Source organism: Neovison vison, chromosome 9 (genome assembly GCF_020171115.1).
Source record: "Neovison vison isolate M4711 chromosome 9, ASM_NN_V1, whole genome shotgun sequence".
Classification (NCBI taxonomy): Eukaryota; Metazoa; Chordata; class Mammalia; order Carnivora; family Mustelidae; genus Neogale; species Neogale vison.
In genome coordinates this window covers 21,403,142-21,418,484 of record NC_058099.1, presented here as the reverse complement: position 1 = coordinate 21,418,484, position 15,343 = coordinate 21,403,142, and the positions used below count along the sequence as shown (strand labels likewise).

Genomic DNA, 15,343 nt, shown 5'->3' with positions numbered 1-15,343 from the left:
CTGCTGAGCAGAGAGCCTGATGCAGGACTCGATCCCAGGACCCTGAGATCATGACCTGAGCCGAAGGCAGCAGCTTAACCCACTGAGCCACCCAGGCGCCCCTGTTATTATTATTTTAAAAGATTTTATTTTTAGGCAGTCTCTACAACCAACGTGGGGTTCAAACTCACAATGTTGAGATCAAGAGTTGCATGGTCCACCCACTGAGCCAGCCAGACACCCCAAACTCAAACTATTTAAAACCTAATCTCTTTAGCTGATTTGTCTTAGCTATAATCTTAAAGCAGATTACTTGCTAAAAGCATTTCTAGGATCTTGCAAGCACAGAGAAGATGAAACCACATTTCTACTTGCTAACACTAGACAGAAAAAGAAGGCCTCACTCCTAGACATAGAGGATAGCTGCTCATTAAAAAGATAGAAAAAACATTTTTTCAGCTTAAGGAGTAAAATATTTTTGTGTCAGTAAACCTTTTTGAAAAAAATAGCAGAGTAGTGATGATATAATCCCCAAAGCCAAAAGAAACACAATAATTTCTATTACTGATATTATTAATACTATTAATAGCCTATTAATAGCCCAATAACAGCCTATTAGTAAAGAAGTGATACATACAATAATAGTTTGTCCATGTGTCTTAAGTACACCAAAAGAAAAGGTGCCCCATTAAGTAGGTTTAAGTAATCTTCTCTATGGGGCAGGAATATTTCCTCAGACTCTTTACAAAAGTATTACTTCAGTAACCTAAATCCCTTTGTTTCATAATGCTACATTGCTTAGCACTTTCCTAATTAAAAAAAATGTTTTCAGTTACCCCGATTCCAGACACGTGTGTCAAGTTCAAGCCTCACCAACTGTCAACTACTACTTTTAACATTTTTGGTACTAGTAAAATATTGTGAATTTGGTGGGTAAGACCTCATCTTCCCAGGACAGGAAACCTGGATGAAATAATAAGACCCAAGCTTGCAAATTTGGACTCTAGAAATAGCACCTTATAAAGTTCTATTGGAAAGAGACTTCCATTCTTATATTACTATAATTTAAAAGTTAATTTTACCAAGAGCACTGATAAGCTGACATTTATAATATTTGTATATAATTCAGTTCAATTTTTTTCACTAGTCTCAGTCTACTATGTATATAGAGAGGCATTCATTAGTTCAGTTATTCAATTCATTTTTATTAAGTTCCTTCTATATTCCAGACATTTCTGTGGGTGCTGGGAATACAAATTAGGGCATGGTCCTTACCCTCCAGAAGGTGACATGCTAGTAAGGAAGAGAAAATAGAATCAGTTGTTATAGCCTAGAATGGCAAGTAGTGCCTTAAAAATTGCACATAATTCACTAAGAGCACAGGGGAAAGCATTTAAATCAAGGCTTCCTGAACAAATGTTTTAACTAATTTTTAAAGGTTGTGTAGGAGTTAGCTGCTAAAGAAGGGAGAAGAACATTCTGATAGCAGGAACAGGAAGCATAATATAGGAAACAGCATGATAAACAGCTTGGTAGGTGTGGAGGCCAAGAAAAACAAGGCTGTATCCACCTCCAGTCTAGCCCTAACATCGCCCTCCCCTCCATAAAACTGAAGGAGGCTGAAGCGGAAGAAAATGCAAAGTTAAACCTAAATCTCACTAACAAGAACGCTTGATAGGAGAAATGTGACATTCCACCAGGAAACTCCCAATTGTTGTCATGTTAGTGCCTCATCAAAGGGAGAAACTGCCTTAACTTGATAATAACCAGGCCTCCAATACCCTGACAGTCTTTTTTACCCTGATAGACCTTCTGAACATCCCCTTTGTCCTCACCTACTGCTGAGCCAGCAGTCATGGCCCAATTATCTACTGCCAAGTCCACCCCCACTCTGCCTTTAAAAACCTCTGACTGTAATCCCGTCCGGGGTCCAAGTCCCTACTCTCCTGTGTCGGGTATACTTGGGCCCAAGCTTAAGCTTGTCAAATAAAACCTCGTGTGATTGCATCGGTGTTGGCTCCTTGGTGGTCTCTCGGACACGAAAACTTGGGCATAACAGTAGGGTTACAGCAAAGGTATATTTGGAGATGGTATGGAGGGCAGAGAAATAGTAAATAAAGGGTGGCAGAGAAATAGTAAATAAAGGTTACTTTAGTAAATAAAGGGTGACATAGGTTGAGGGTGGTATTTTATTTTATTTTAAGATTTTATTTATTTATTTGACAGAGAGAGACACACAGGGAGAGAGGGAACACCAGCAGAGGGATAGGGAGATAGGGATAGGGAGAAGCAGGCTTCCCACCAAGCAGGGAACCTGAAGCAGAGCTCGATCCTAGGATCGTGGGATCATGACCCGAGCTGAAGGCAGACGCTCAAAGCCACCCAGGCATCCCTGGTATTTTATTTTTAATACTGGAGGGCTTAAAGATTAAGGAAGAGTCTTTGGAGAGGAAGGTTGGGCAAGAAAATAACTGATGGAGGAACACTGATGCAAGAAGCCATGGGATCCAAAGCAAAAGTGAAAAACTGGTTTTCAAAAGGAGGATGTTCACCTCCTTTACAAAGAAAGGAAAAGATAAAAGAATAGAAGAAATGAAGGTAAGTTTGTAGATGGTAGGTTGTAAGATGAAAGGTTATTAAGTATTAAGAGACCATTAAATATCAGAGAAGTTAAGTCTGTAGTGGTATTAAACTATCTGATTTTCTCTGATAATGCTCAGGAACTCGTGTATAGGAGCAGGGGGTTAAATATCTTGATGGATTCAGAGCTGAGAGTAAACGGAAGGTACAGCAGAAGGACAAGATTGATTAAAGTCATGGGCACATCACCAAGTCTGGAAAGAGAAAAATGCTGAGGAGTTAATTGATTACAAGAAAGGAGTTGACTGATTACAGAGCTCTAAGTTGCTGAACATCATGGAAGAGGTAAGATAGTTGTGGACAGAGAGCAATGTATCAGAATTTAAAGTTCAGAATTCTGCATTATTAAAGGTTGATGGCATAACCAAAAGTTGAATACTATTACTCCTGTGGAGGTCAATGAAACTACAAGGTCAAGGTGTTGACCTTGTACAAACAACAAGGTGTTGAATGAGCCATTCACATTAAAGACACCTAGGATAATGGCAGGACTAGGAGTGGAAAGAATACCATGAACCAGGTGTGCAACTGTCCGGGAATGTGTGGGTCATTACTAGATGATAGCAAGACAATGCTGTGGTAATATGGCATAGCCTCAGATGATAGAGAAATAATGTTGTTGGTTTTTTTTCAAGGTTTTATGTATTTATTTGAGAGAGAAAGAGAGAGAGAGCACAACAGGAGGAGTGGGAGAGGGAGAAGCAGGCTTCCCACTGAGCAGGGAGCCCAATGAGGTGCTTGATCCCAGAACCCTGGGATCATGACCTGAGGCGAAGGCAGATGCTTAATGACAGAGCCACCCAGGTGCCCTGAGAAATAATGTTTTGGAAAGGATAATGGAAAGCAAGAAATGGCCCTTTCAATCCTATGATTGGTATGTATGTATGTGTATATATGTGTGTGTGTGTGTATACATATAGAAGCTGATAATTCTCTCCCTCTTATATATGATATATATACGTGTGTGTGTATATATGTATATATGTGTGTGTGTATATATAAGATATGTGTGTATGTGTAAGATATGTAAGTGATGTGCGGCATGTTACCTCTATGAACTTTAGCTTTTTTCTTTGTAAAACTGATTTACACAGTCATTGTAAGTATACAGAATTGTTTAGCAACTATTGGACAATCAATAAAAGGTATCAACTGATAATAGTAATAAACACAAAAGTATATATCATGTACATATAAGTACATTATAGTATATTTATATTGCAGACTTAAAGTCCAGATTTATTTAAAAACTGGTTAGATTCCATTGAGTTATATACTTTTAAAGAATGAATTTTATGTTATTATATCTTAATTTAAAAACTTAGATCACTACATTTTCATATGTTTCAAACATCTGTTATCAAATGAGGCATAATTTAAAACACCCTACCTTCCATTTTGTTAAGGATTTTAATGAGTAAATGTTTTTCACCATCTGAGTCCATTCTTATTATAATCAGCACCTGATCAAAAACAAGAATTTCATATATATCTGAATAATTATTCTTTTTCATATTTTTGCTACTGTGATAAAATAACAAGTTTCAATGCTTACATGAAACTATTGATAAAAAGATTACCAAGTAAATATTTGTGCTGTAAAAGATATCAGTGCTTAAATGCAAAGGAATAAATTCTGGTAAGATCAAATATCAATTAAAAAATATTCTGGAGTGGGCATTCTTAGCATTCATATACTCCCATTAGGGTGACTGTATACATAAATTGTTTTTACCAGCACTGTTTGTGTTAAATTCAAACCAAACAAGTTTGAGCTAGTGGGAAAAAAACAATGATTTATTGCTATACTTTCCTAGTTATCATTATAGGTTTTTTTTTTTTTTTTTTGGTTGAGTACGGGGAGAGTACAACAAATAAATTACAATTTTTAAGTTTCTTACTGATTATTTTACTTTATTTTAATGACAAGCAAGTTATCTAAGTAACCACAGAGCTGGAGACAAAGACACAGGAGGGACAAAGAAAAAAAAAGGAAGAAAAAGGCCAAATTTATCCAGATTTAGCGTAAAGCATTTGAAATGTTTTTCAGCTTGAAAGCATTTAAGAAAGTCTTTCCTCGTAAGTCTTTATCAATGAAACCTTCATATGCTTGAGGTAGGGTGGACGAAAATTTCCAATATGATCCAAAACACAAGTTAATGCTTTTTTAATAGAATCACATAAGATAAGCTTCTGGCTCAATATCTAAAATTAATTATTGTAGTTCTGTTATTTGGTATATGTTCATGAATTTAGACATACCAGACAACAGTTTTGAGATTTGGAGAACCAATTCATAGAAAACTGCATATAATAAAAATGAAAGTATTTTTAAATTCAAGATACATGAACAGTGATGCAAATCATCCTTTCTCTGGGTCTAATTCTGTTTTGTTAACTTACTTAAGGAGAAAGCTATCAAGGTTTTCTCTAGAAATAGTCTAGATTATTTCATAATTTCAGAGTTAAATGCAAAATTTTATCTGACATTCAATTCTTGTTTACGCCGATTACTGTCATCTGCTTTATTCCAGCACTTACCTTAATCTGTTGTCCACTTTGCATCCAATTTAGTATCTGACACTGTAGTTCTTGTATCTTGTAGTTGGTTTCAGGCTTTTTTTCCCTAATAAACTGTACAATCTCCAGCTGTCTGCAAATGTCATCTAAATAGGAGCCTAAAATGTTTTTGTAGATATCTTTTGCATTTGACAAATATCCTGTTAAAAACAAAAGTAGGGGGAATGCGCGAAGGCATATCTTTTTGTTCTTTGAGAAAAGCCACGCGTCATAACAGAGTTTAAATTTCCTTTAATCTTTTGCCGATTTTGATCAAACATATTGACTAATGAAAACCTTAAAACTGAGTGAAGCTGAAAAATAATACCAAATATCTTCTTTTAAGCTACGTAATGACATACTCTATATATCCTCTGAATATACCCCATCTTTTCCTGCCTTCTGGCTTGGTCTACACTTACATGCAAGTCCTATGGAAATGTCACTTCATTGGAATTTTCTTGGTATTTTATCTATAGAGTTTTTGTACTTGATTTCTTATGTATGTATATGACAATCTCATTAGTCTATAAACTCCTGGGATATAATCCATGATACTTATGCATAATTCATTTATAGAGCAGCTAAAAGAGCAGAGCCTAAATTCAGACTCACTAAAGCAGTTTCTAAGAGAATGCTGAGACCAATCCCTGAAAGTTCATATTCAGTAAATCTACACTCTTTCTCAGGGATTTCTGCCTAAAAGCTCTTCCTGCTTCTCTAGACCTCATCTTCTGAAAGAGAAGTCCCAGCCAGTAGCATCCAGTTTCAATGGCTCACTATCATCTACAGGATAAGGTCTGAACTCTTTTGTGCAGCCTAAAAGGCTATTCATGATTTGTTTCTTTGTTATGTCTTCAGGCTGAGTTCCTATTCCTTTCTACCTTATTCTCTTCGATTTAGCTACATGCAGCACACCCACTGGGTCATTCTTCTGGGCTCTCAATTCTGCCTATAATACCCTTTCATCCTTTCTTTTCTTGGCAAACTCCTACTTGTTTTTAAACAAATATTCAGCTTTAAGAGTAACAGTCTTGATCCTTTGTGCCATTAGTACATATTGCTGCTCTAATACCCATTACACAATACTGAATTTATTTCTGGGTTAAATCTTGGGAGTGAAACTTTATACCCTTAGTCTTGAAACTCATTAACTTCCTAGCTTGGGAGAGGTAGAAAACCAGAAGCTAGGAGAAAAATACAGAATTCTGGAAGGCAGCAGGCAGACAGCCAAACCCCCATGGATCTTTCTTTCTCTGCCACTATGCAGAGAAAAAGAAAAAAGAGGACAATCTAAGAGAGGTTTAGAGGAGTGAGACAGCTCTCCACTAAAAATGTCCAAGCTGGCTAGGTTATTCCTTATGACTTGGTTTGTTTTCCAACAAGGATTTTACTTTCATAGTATTCCTCAAGGTAGCCAAACAGCAATTCTCAAGTTTGATTTGGTGAAAGTATTCCTTTAAGGAATAAAAATAATTCAACTTAAGTACATAGTTCTTAATGGTCTCACCTAATCCTGGAGTAGATTGTGAAAGTACAAAGTACTTAAACATGAATATATCTCAAGTAATCCTCCATAAATATTACTTCTCCAATTCTAGCTCTCTAATACTAATAAGTATTGAGCAATAGTGAGTCAAAATTGCACTCTCTTTACAGCACTGGGAGCTCAGATACTCTAGATTCTGACATTCTGCCTTATGTTATGCTTTAACAATCAGCCTAGCTTTTGAAAGAACTGATGATCTTTTACGGAAGCTGAAAAGTATAATGAAGACAGGTGACTAAACAGAGGGGCAAGTAAACCTACGCATTTATACCAATTTCAGGTACTGTAAACTAGGGTGAGAGTCCCCAATCCATACTTGTCTGGGGATGGAGATAAAACAACCAAATCCAGCATCAACACCCAAATGGTTTAATTGGAGGAAAAGCACCACATTGGGCTTTCCAAAAATAACTGTAATTCAGTTTTAATACTTGGCCAGATAATACTAATATGATACTTGGCCAAATATTATAACTCCCAGTGCTGCTGAGGGAGTACAGTTGTAATTCACTGCTGCTCAGTACTTACCAAAACCTTGGATTAGAAAATTCTTGTCTGGGTCACAGATCATAGTAAAATTATTTTCACTTTATATTTCAAGTAAGTTCTAGAAATTCTAAACTATAAAACAATTCTATAAGTATACCGTTACTAAACAAGTCTAAATAATCCTGCAATAAGGAGTCTCAAGCAGTAGGGTTTTGAGAGAGATATTTAAATGATTTTGATAGTTTATTTTTAATTTTTTTTTAAAGATTTTATTTATTTATTTGACAGAGAGAGAGAAATCACAAGTAGGCAGAGAGTCAGGCAGAGAGAGCGAGAGCGAGAGCGAGAGCGAGAGAGAGAGAGAGAGAGAGAGAGAAGCAGGCTCCCCACTGAGCAAAGAGCCCCATGCGGGGCTCAGTCCCAGGACACTGAGATCATGACCTGAGCCAAAGGCAGTGGCTTAATCCACTGAGCCACCCAGGTGCCCCTGATTTTGATAGTTTAGAAAAAATTTCTAAAATCTTTAAATTTTCCAATGTATTCAAAATAGCTTGATTTTTTAAAATTTTTAAAATTTTTTTTAGATTCTTTATTTATTTGACAGAGAGAGATCACAAGTAGGCAGAGAAGCAGGCAGAGAGAGAGAGAGGAGGAAGCAGGCTCCCTGCCGAGCAGAGAGCCCGATGCGGGACTCGATCCCAGGACCTTGAGATCATGACCTGAGCCAAAGGCAGCGGCTCAACCCACTGAGCCACCCAGGCGCCCCAAAATAGCTTGATTTTTATTCCTCCAGTAATTCATATCCTAATTTACAGAAAAAACTAAAAAAAGAAATTACAAAATATCTACTATTAATAATTTGGTTATAGTATATATATTATATATATTATTACATATGTATGTAACATATATTATATATAACTATATATACATATAGTATATATAGCAAAAATTCAAAGCCAATTCAATGAAGACCTAAAATGTACATGGCAAAATATCTTACATTAAAAAGTAGTATATGACAATGATTATACAATCAAATCTGTTTAAGGCATTATGACTCAGTAATTCAGGCCTAAATTAGAGAATCCTAAACCTATTTTTCTAAGTGATGATATTTATTACAAATTGTTTCTTTTAAGAATACAGGCAGAATAGGGATGCCTGGGTGGCTCAGTTGGTTAGGCAGCTGCCTTTGGCTCAGGTCATGATCCCAGCGTCCTGGGATCGAGTCCCACATTGGGCTCCTTGCTCAGCAGGGAGCCTGCTTCTCTCTCTGCCTCTGCCTGCCTCTCTGGCTACTTGTGCTCACTCTCGCTCGTCTCTCTCTCTGACAAATAAATAAATAAAATCTTAAAAAAAAAATTAAAAAAAAAAGAATACAGGCAGAATAAAACATATATTCTATTATAATTATGTCAAAATGTATATAAAGTTTAATGTGCAAGTAAAAGAAGCTACATAATTTCTTATAAGGTGTATCTTTTTCAGAAAAGTAAGTTATTTCAGATGAAATATTTCAATAGGAAGAAAAGGGGAAATAAAAATTTTCCCCACTAACCCAATGCTGTGTCCAAGCTACATGTTAAAAGGACATCTCTAATTGTTACCAGAAGATGTAAGAGAGCGGCATGCTTGAACGTCACTTCTTTTTCATCATTTGTACCTAAGCAAGCAGAAACATATTTAAAAACATAAGATACACATCAGAATTTCAGAATATGCATCAGAATGCTTAACAATAATAGCTAACATTCTTTATTAGGTGTGTCAGACAAGTTTATTGCGAACCTCATTTTTTGGATGAGAAAACAGTCCGAACAAGGTTTAGTAACTGTCCAAGGCCAACATGTGAATAAATGGTGGAGCTGGCATTCAAACCCAGATGACTAACCTTAGTGGTCATACTCTTGTTGCTTTCCCGCTTTTGGTAGGAAAAAAGATCAGTGATTCCCAGTTACAAGAAGAAAATTAAACTTGTAACTTGCCAACTGGTGAAGATAAAGCTAGGTAATCCTAACATAAAGCAATACCTTGAAATGGAGGCAGAGATACCTGGGAATAATAACTGTCCAAAGATATGACTTGAGCAAGAGATGTATTCACAGGGACAGGCCAATTGTCTACTTAATGTGTTCCATGTAGTTTTAGAGGTTTTTGAAGACGATAGATTGGATTTTACTGTGTGCAAAAGTGAAACCAAAAAGATAAGGAATCTAGGCCACTTCCCCAATTCAACCAGAAAAGCTCTACTTTTCTGTTTTATATAGTGGGATCCCATGAAATATTTATTTGTATAAAAAGTTCTGCTAAAAAGTTTGAAAAGTGCTTATCTAATCTATCAATAAAGATCAAGGCAAATATGAAGTAGTCACTGGGAACCAAGAGGCAACAGGAGAGTAGTATATCCAGTCCCTATAAGGACTTGTGGAAACAAGATGACCTGGAAGGGATGAGAACAGGGTGAGAAACCAGATTTGGTATCATTTTTCTTCTTTAGGAGAGTATTTCTTGAACATCTCTTAGAGTACAGATTTGCAGCTGATGAATTCTTTTAGTTTCTGTATGTATGAAACATCTTTATTTTACCTTTGCTTTTTTTTTTAAAGATTTAATTTATTTATTTGACACAAAGAGATCACAAGTAGGCAGAGAGGCAGGCAGAGAGAGATGGGGAAGTAGGTCATCAGGGAGCCTGACACAGGACTTGATCCCAGAACCCTGAGATCATGACCTCAGCTGAAGGCAGAGGCTTAACCAACTGAGCCACCCAGGTGCCCCTCACCTTTGCTTTCATAATGTATGTTTGCCTAGTTCTACACTGGAATTTTTTTCTTTCAGTATTTCATTTTATTTTTTAAAGATTTATTTATTTAAGAGAGAAAGATAGTGTGGCAGGGAGGAACCACAGGAGAGGGGGAGGGGGAACCCTCAAGCAGACTCCCAGCTAACTGCAGAGCTGGACCCTGGGTTCAATTCCAGGACACTGAGATCAAGATCAGAGTCAATTCTGTTGCTTCAACACAGAATGTCCACTGGGTTCTGTTCCTACTATCTGTCCTTGTGCTATGGTCTGGTGACTTTTTTAAGGGAGTAAGCTAGGGCAATAGTAGGGCTCACATTACTTGTTTTCCATATCTCAGAAATCACTGTTCTTCACTGCCTGATGTCTAGGGTCTTAAAAACTGGTTTCATGTATTTTGCCTTTGTTTTTTCTTTTTTTTTCCTGAAAACTCCATTCTTGGCCAGAAGAAAAGTCCAGGATTGACTTTAATTAATCTATTTTTTAACCTCCCCCCTACCTTAGGAGGGAAGAGGTGGTTCAGATGTTCATAATAGAGAGTTAATTTAGTTTTTGCAATAGGAATCTGTCAAGTAATATATGTCAATTAGAAGCATTACTGAGAAGCAATGCCAGATGGTATTTGTTACCTTTTTCTCTTACTTAGCTCACCCTCCAGTATTAGTTTATAGTGTCATATTCTGAATTAAAGTGATGCCTTCATCCATGACTAATTTCTATACCTTCTATATTCAATTTTTACTCATTTGATACAATAACCCATATGTTTTTTTCCTTTAAATAACATGGTTTTATTTGTACTCACCTTGCTGAATAGCATCACTTATTACTTTTTCTTGTTCCTTTAGGAGGAATCTTGTTTGGTCAAAAATGACAGTGGCAAATGTCCAATTAGCGGCAGGGAGAGTACAGAGGCATACAAGTTTTTTTAAAATAGGAGTAGCTGCTGCTTCTAGAAGACAGAATGCTTGGCACTGGCTATCTGTGAAAATAAAAGCATTAAAGATAGTATTTTATAAGGGTGGCATTCTGGGCACCTGGGTGGCTCAGTTGGTTAAGCAACTGCCTTTGGCTCAGGTCATGATCCTGAAGTCTCAGGATCAAGTCCTGCATCAAGCTCCCTGCTCAGCAGGGAGTTTGCTTCTCTTTCTGACCCTCTCCTTCTCATGCTCTCTCTCATTCTCTCTCACTCAAATAAATACAATCTTAAAAAAAAAAAAAAAGTGGGGGGGGCGCCTGGGTGGCTCCGTGGGTTAAAGCCTCTGCCTTCGGCTCAGGTCATGATCCTAGGGTCCTGGGATCGAGCCCCACATCAGGCTCTCTGCTCCGTGGGGAGTCTGTTTCCTCCTCTCTCTCTCTGCCTGCCTCTCTGCATGCTTGTGATCTCTGTCAAGTAAATTAAAAAAAAAAAAAAAAAAGGATGGCATGCTCCTTTTGACAAACCAATTAAACATGTCACTTGATGGAAAACTGAACTACTTCCAAATTATTTTCTGAGTTAAAAATCATGAGACTGGTGTGGTGAAAAAATAATGAATAATGTTTTTCTGAAAATAAATAAATTAGAAAAAAAATCATGAGACTGTACAGAGGTTCATTTAGGGTATTTATTCTAAATAAACTTATAACAACAAAATAAAACAAAAACCTTCTGTAAAATTTGCACAATTTAATGGTTATTCTGCCTATTAAATGTGTGTTCAGTAACTAGTTTGGCATGGTAAGCATGAGGAGCCATATAAAGAGAATTACATTTTTTTTCTTTTCCCTCCACAATTAGCTTACAACCTTAAGCTGAACAAAGTTACCACAATGACAAATTGTTTCTAGTTTTCACTAGAATAGCAATACTTTAAGATTTGCATTATCATCTAAAGGTCATAAATAAAACTGAACCAAAGAATTGAAAAGATACTAGAAACTAGTGTCATATTTCCTTATTGATTTTAATAATGAGCATGATGTTCTTAAGCAGACTATTCTTTAGGAGAAAAGGGATATTCTTCACATCAGAGGCAAAAATTTTAATCAGTATAGGAAACAATAATAGCTTCTTTAACATCACCCTGATGGTGGGTAAGAGAACAGAGGGAGTAAGCCTCTGCAGTTCATTCTTCTGACTGGGCACAAGCGTCTCAGCAGCAGCAGTTTGCTGTTGTCTGAAGAATGTAGGGAAGCAGCAATTTAAATGAAAGAAATAACAGTGAGTGGACTGGAGTAGGGAAATGGAAAGAAGAAGAGGCAGTGAATGGGGTGTTCAGGTGTGGGAATATCTTAAAAGTAGGAATAGAAGGAAGAAACATCTGAAACAAGTGAAAAAAATTACATGGAAAATCAAGTATGGCCTGATTCATACTCAGGAAAGGGCTTTCAAATTTACTTACTTAAAATGCATTTTAAAAACATACAGCATAAAAGCATACAGCATACCTGATGCTTGAATTTCAATGACATTATCCACTATCCTTTCCTGATTTATTTTCTCTAGAGCTTTATTAGTACAAACAGGAGGACTTTCTTCCTGAAGAGTCAAACAATGTTCTTTATCTTGAAATCCTAATAAAAATGTTAATTTGCATTATTCAGGGAAACTTAACATTGTTTTACTTAAAATGCTTCCATGTAATAGTATCACAATTGTTAAAGCTTTTCCTTGAAACACATCAGGATTAAATTGAACAACTATTCAGGTCGACAGATATAACACAGTGCTGAATGGCAACAGCAGAAAGAATCTTGACATTGAATCACTGTTTCAATCTCAGTTCTGACACTAGCTTCAGTGTCCCCATATGTAATATATAGATAAATATACTTATTTTTAATATTGTTATAAAGATTAAACACCAAGTACAGTTCCTGACACCCAAAATGCACAAAGAGCTCAATATCATTTATCTATGACTTTCTACATACCCCCTCCTTCTGTTACTAATTCTCTCCTATGCCCCAAGTCCTTCCTGGCTCTGTCCTTTCTTAATTAGGTCAATTCTTAACCACTCACCTTTCAGCTCTCAGGAATTTTTCTATAACCCTACTCTACTATATTGCAAGCTTCTCGAGGTTAGCAATGGTATCATCTTTATCTCTAATATGTATTTTAGTGCCTGGCATACAACACTCAACAAATGTCGCTTTTCTTCCTTCTTTCCTAGGTATTATAGAGTATTGTAGGATTATATATATATATACATACACACACTAATTATTTATAGTTTTATATATATGTTAATGTATATATAACTAGATAGTAATGTTATCTGTTAATAATACAATTACAGGGTAATTTTAAAAACACAAAACCATCTTAAAAGATTTTAACATATGAGTTTTAAATACATGGTGAAAATCAATGGAGTAAATTACCCTAACTAGATTATGCTATTATTTTCAAGTTTGCTTTTAATTAACTATAAATAACTGGAATAGCTAGGATTAAATTATATGAATTACTAGAGTTTTTGAGGGGGCCCAGAAAGTTGTAACATTCTTTCTTGCCCCTGAATTAACTATAAAATAAGGCAAGAAGTAAAATACCAAAATATTACCTCTTTTACTAATAAAGTTTAAGCTAGAGAAAGGAACTTAGTTTGAGAATCAAGTGGGCTTACTAACTAAACAGCAGAATTGAATGTTAATAATATGTGAGACCATAAGACCTAACTATGCTGTAATTCTCACACATAAATATTTTTGTACTTAATTCTTCTGGGTAACATATGTCAAATATATTCTAGAATACTTACTGTTTCTTTACCAGAAATGAAATGATACGACCCATACTACCTTTGACATGGTCATAAGCAGTGAACGTAAAATAATTAGAACTTACACAGAACTCTTCAGTAAATTTAAAAGAGTAATAAGCAATCAAATGGGGAAAGTGTTTTTAAGTACACATTAAAATGTAATACTGAGAACTGTCAGCTAAAAGAGAAAAAAGAATGGCAGAATGATCAATAAAAGTTAGAAATACTGACTCTGTGTGGCCAAGTTGCAGAAAGCAAGTTTTACAAATAGTGGCTTTTCTTACAAGTTCAAAAGCACTTAAAAATTTTTTGGAAAATACGTATCCACATCTATACCTAAATAGCCACATCTATCTCCATACTCAATAAGTATCATGAATGAATGTCATTTTGACTTTGAAAAAGAATATATTCTGTTCAAAAGATCTTTAAATTTTACCTTCTCTAGTAAATTATACATTTAGTCCTTAAAGCTATTATATCTATGCCAAAATATTACTAAATTACCCACCAGAATTTTCTTTACTGCCTGTGACTTCAGTCTTTGACATACAAGTCTTGTATTTATTTCGCAGTGTAATAAAGTCACTCAAAAGGTCCAAATCATTCTCCCATTTTTTACCATGTTTAAAAGATGCTTTATCAATTTTTGGAGAGGAAGATGGTTCAACAGATGGTACTGTGCAGTCAAGTTCTAAGTAATCTTCATTTTCTTTATTTTGGCTTATTCTATCAACTAGTTCTAGATCATTCTTTGGTTTTTCTTCTTTTGTTGGTTGTTTAACAGATAAATTGTCATCAGAAAAACACAGGTCTGATACTTCTGCCAGAGATGAAATCTTTTGTGGAAGTAATAAATGATCATTTGTAGATGTCTCATTAATAAGTACAATAGGTGAAGAACAACTTTTTTGCTCTAGCCATGCTGAAAACAGAAAATAAAAATACCTAAATGACTTTCATGCATAAATGAGTGTTTTTACTAGGGTATTAAAATAACTTTTATTTGTAAGTTCTTATTAATATATTTGATCCTTAGAAGTACTTTGTCTCTTGCTTTGAAAATCAATTTTGGCCTGAATAAAATAATTTTTTTTTAAAGTGCAAAAATTCAGCACCTCTTATTCTTAATCTTGGAGCTTGGTTACCAAGCAAAGAAAGAATTCCAGAAAAGCCCTATTGCTAACAGGCTTGCAATTAAGTCTAAAGGTCAAAATCTTAGGTACCAAGCAATCCACAGAACAACAGAATATACTTGCAATACATACACTTGAAAAAGGACTGTATATATCCAGAGAACTCTTGTAGCTTAATATTTAAAAAGAAAGCCAACTTAAAATTTGACAAAATATTTAAAAAATATTTAAACAATACATAAGATATGTACATGCTATAACATGGATGAATCTTCACAACATTCTAAATGAAAGAAGCCAATCACAAAAGACCACATATTGTATGATTCCATTTACATGAAACATCCAGAGTCAACAAATCTATAGAAACAGAAGATAGATTAGTGGTTCCACAGCTGGGAAAATAGGGAAAAATGGAGAGTGACTGCCAATGGGTACA

The 15,343-nt window shown here is 35.5% G+C and overlaps 1 protein-coding gene across 1 annotated transcript in view; it reads right to left on the bottom strand.

The window, feature by feature from the left end:
• SHOC1 (shortage in chiasmata 1) overlaps nucleotides 1-15,343 on the bottom strand; it is a 77,901-nt gene that overhangs the window by 25,014 nt on the left and 37,544 nt on the right. Inside the window, exons 12-17 of the mRNA XM_044264258.1 lie at nucleotides 14,280-14,693; nucleotides 12,450-12,566; nucleotides 10,825-11,001; nucleotides 8,778-8,882; nucleotides 5,161-5,339; nucleotides 4,010-4,082 (exon numbers count right to left, since the gene is read on the bottom strand). Coding sequence (XP_044120193.1) covers nucleotides 4,010-4,082; nucleotides 5,161-5,339; nucleotides 8,778-8,882; nucleotides 10,825-11,001; nucleotides 12,450-12,566; nucleotides 14,280-14,693 — 1,065 coding nt within the window. The remainder of the gene's footprint in view (nucleotides 1-4,009; nucleotides 4,083-5,160; nucleotides 5,340-8,777; nucleotides 8,883-10,824; nucleotides 11,002-12,449; nucleotides 12,567-14,279; nucleotides 14,694-15,343) is intronic.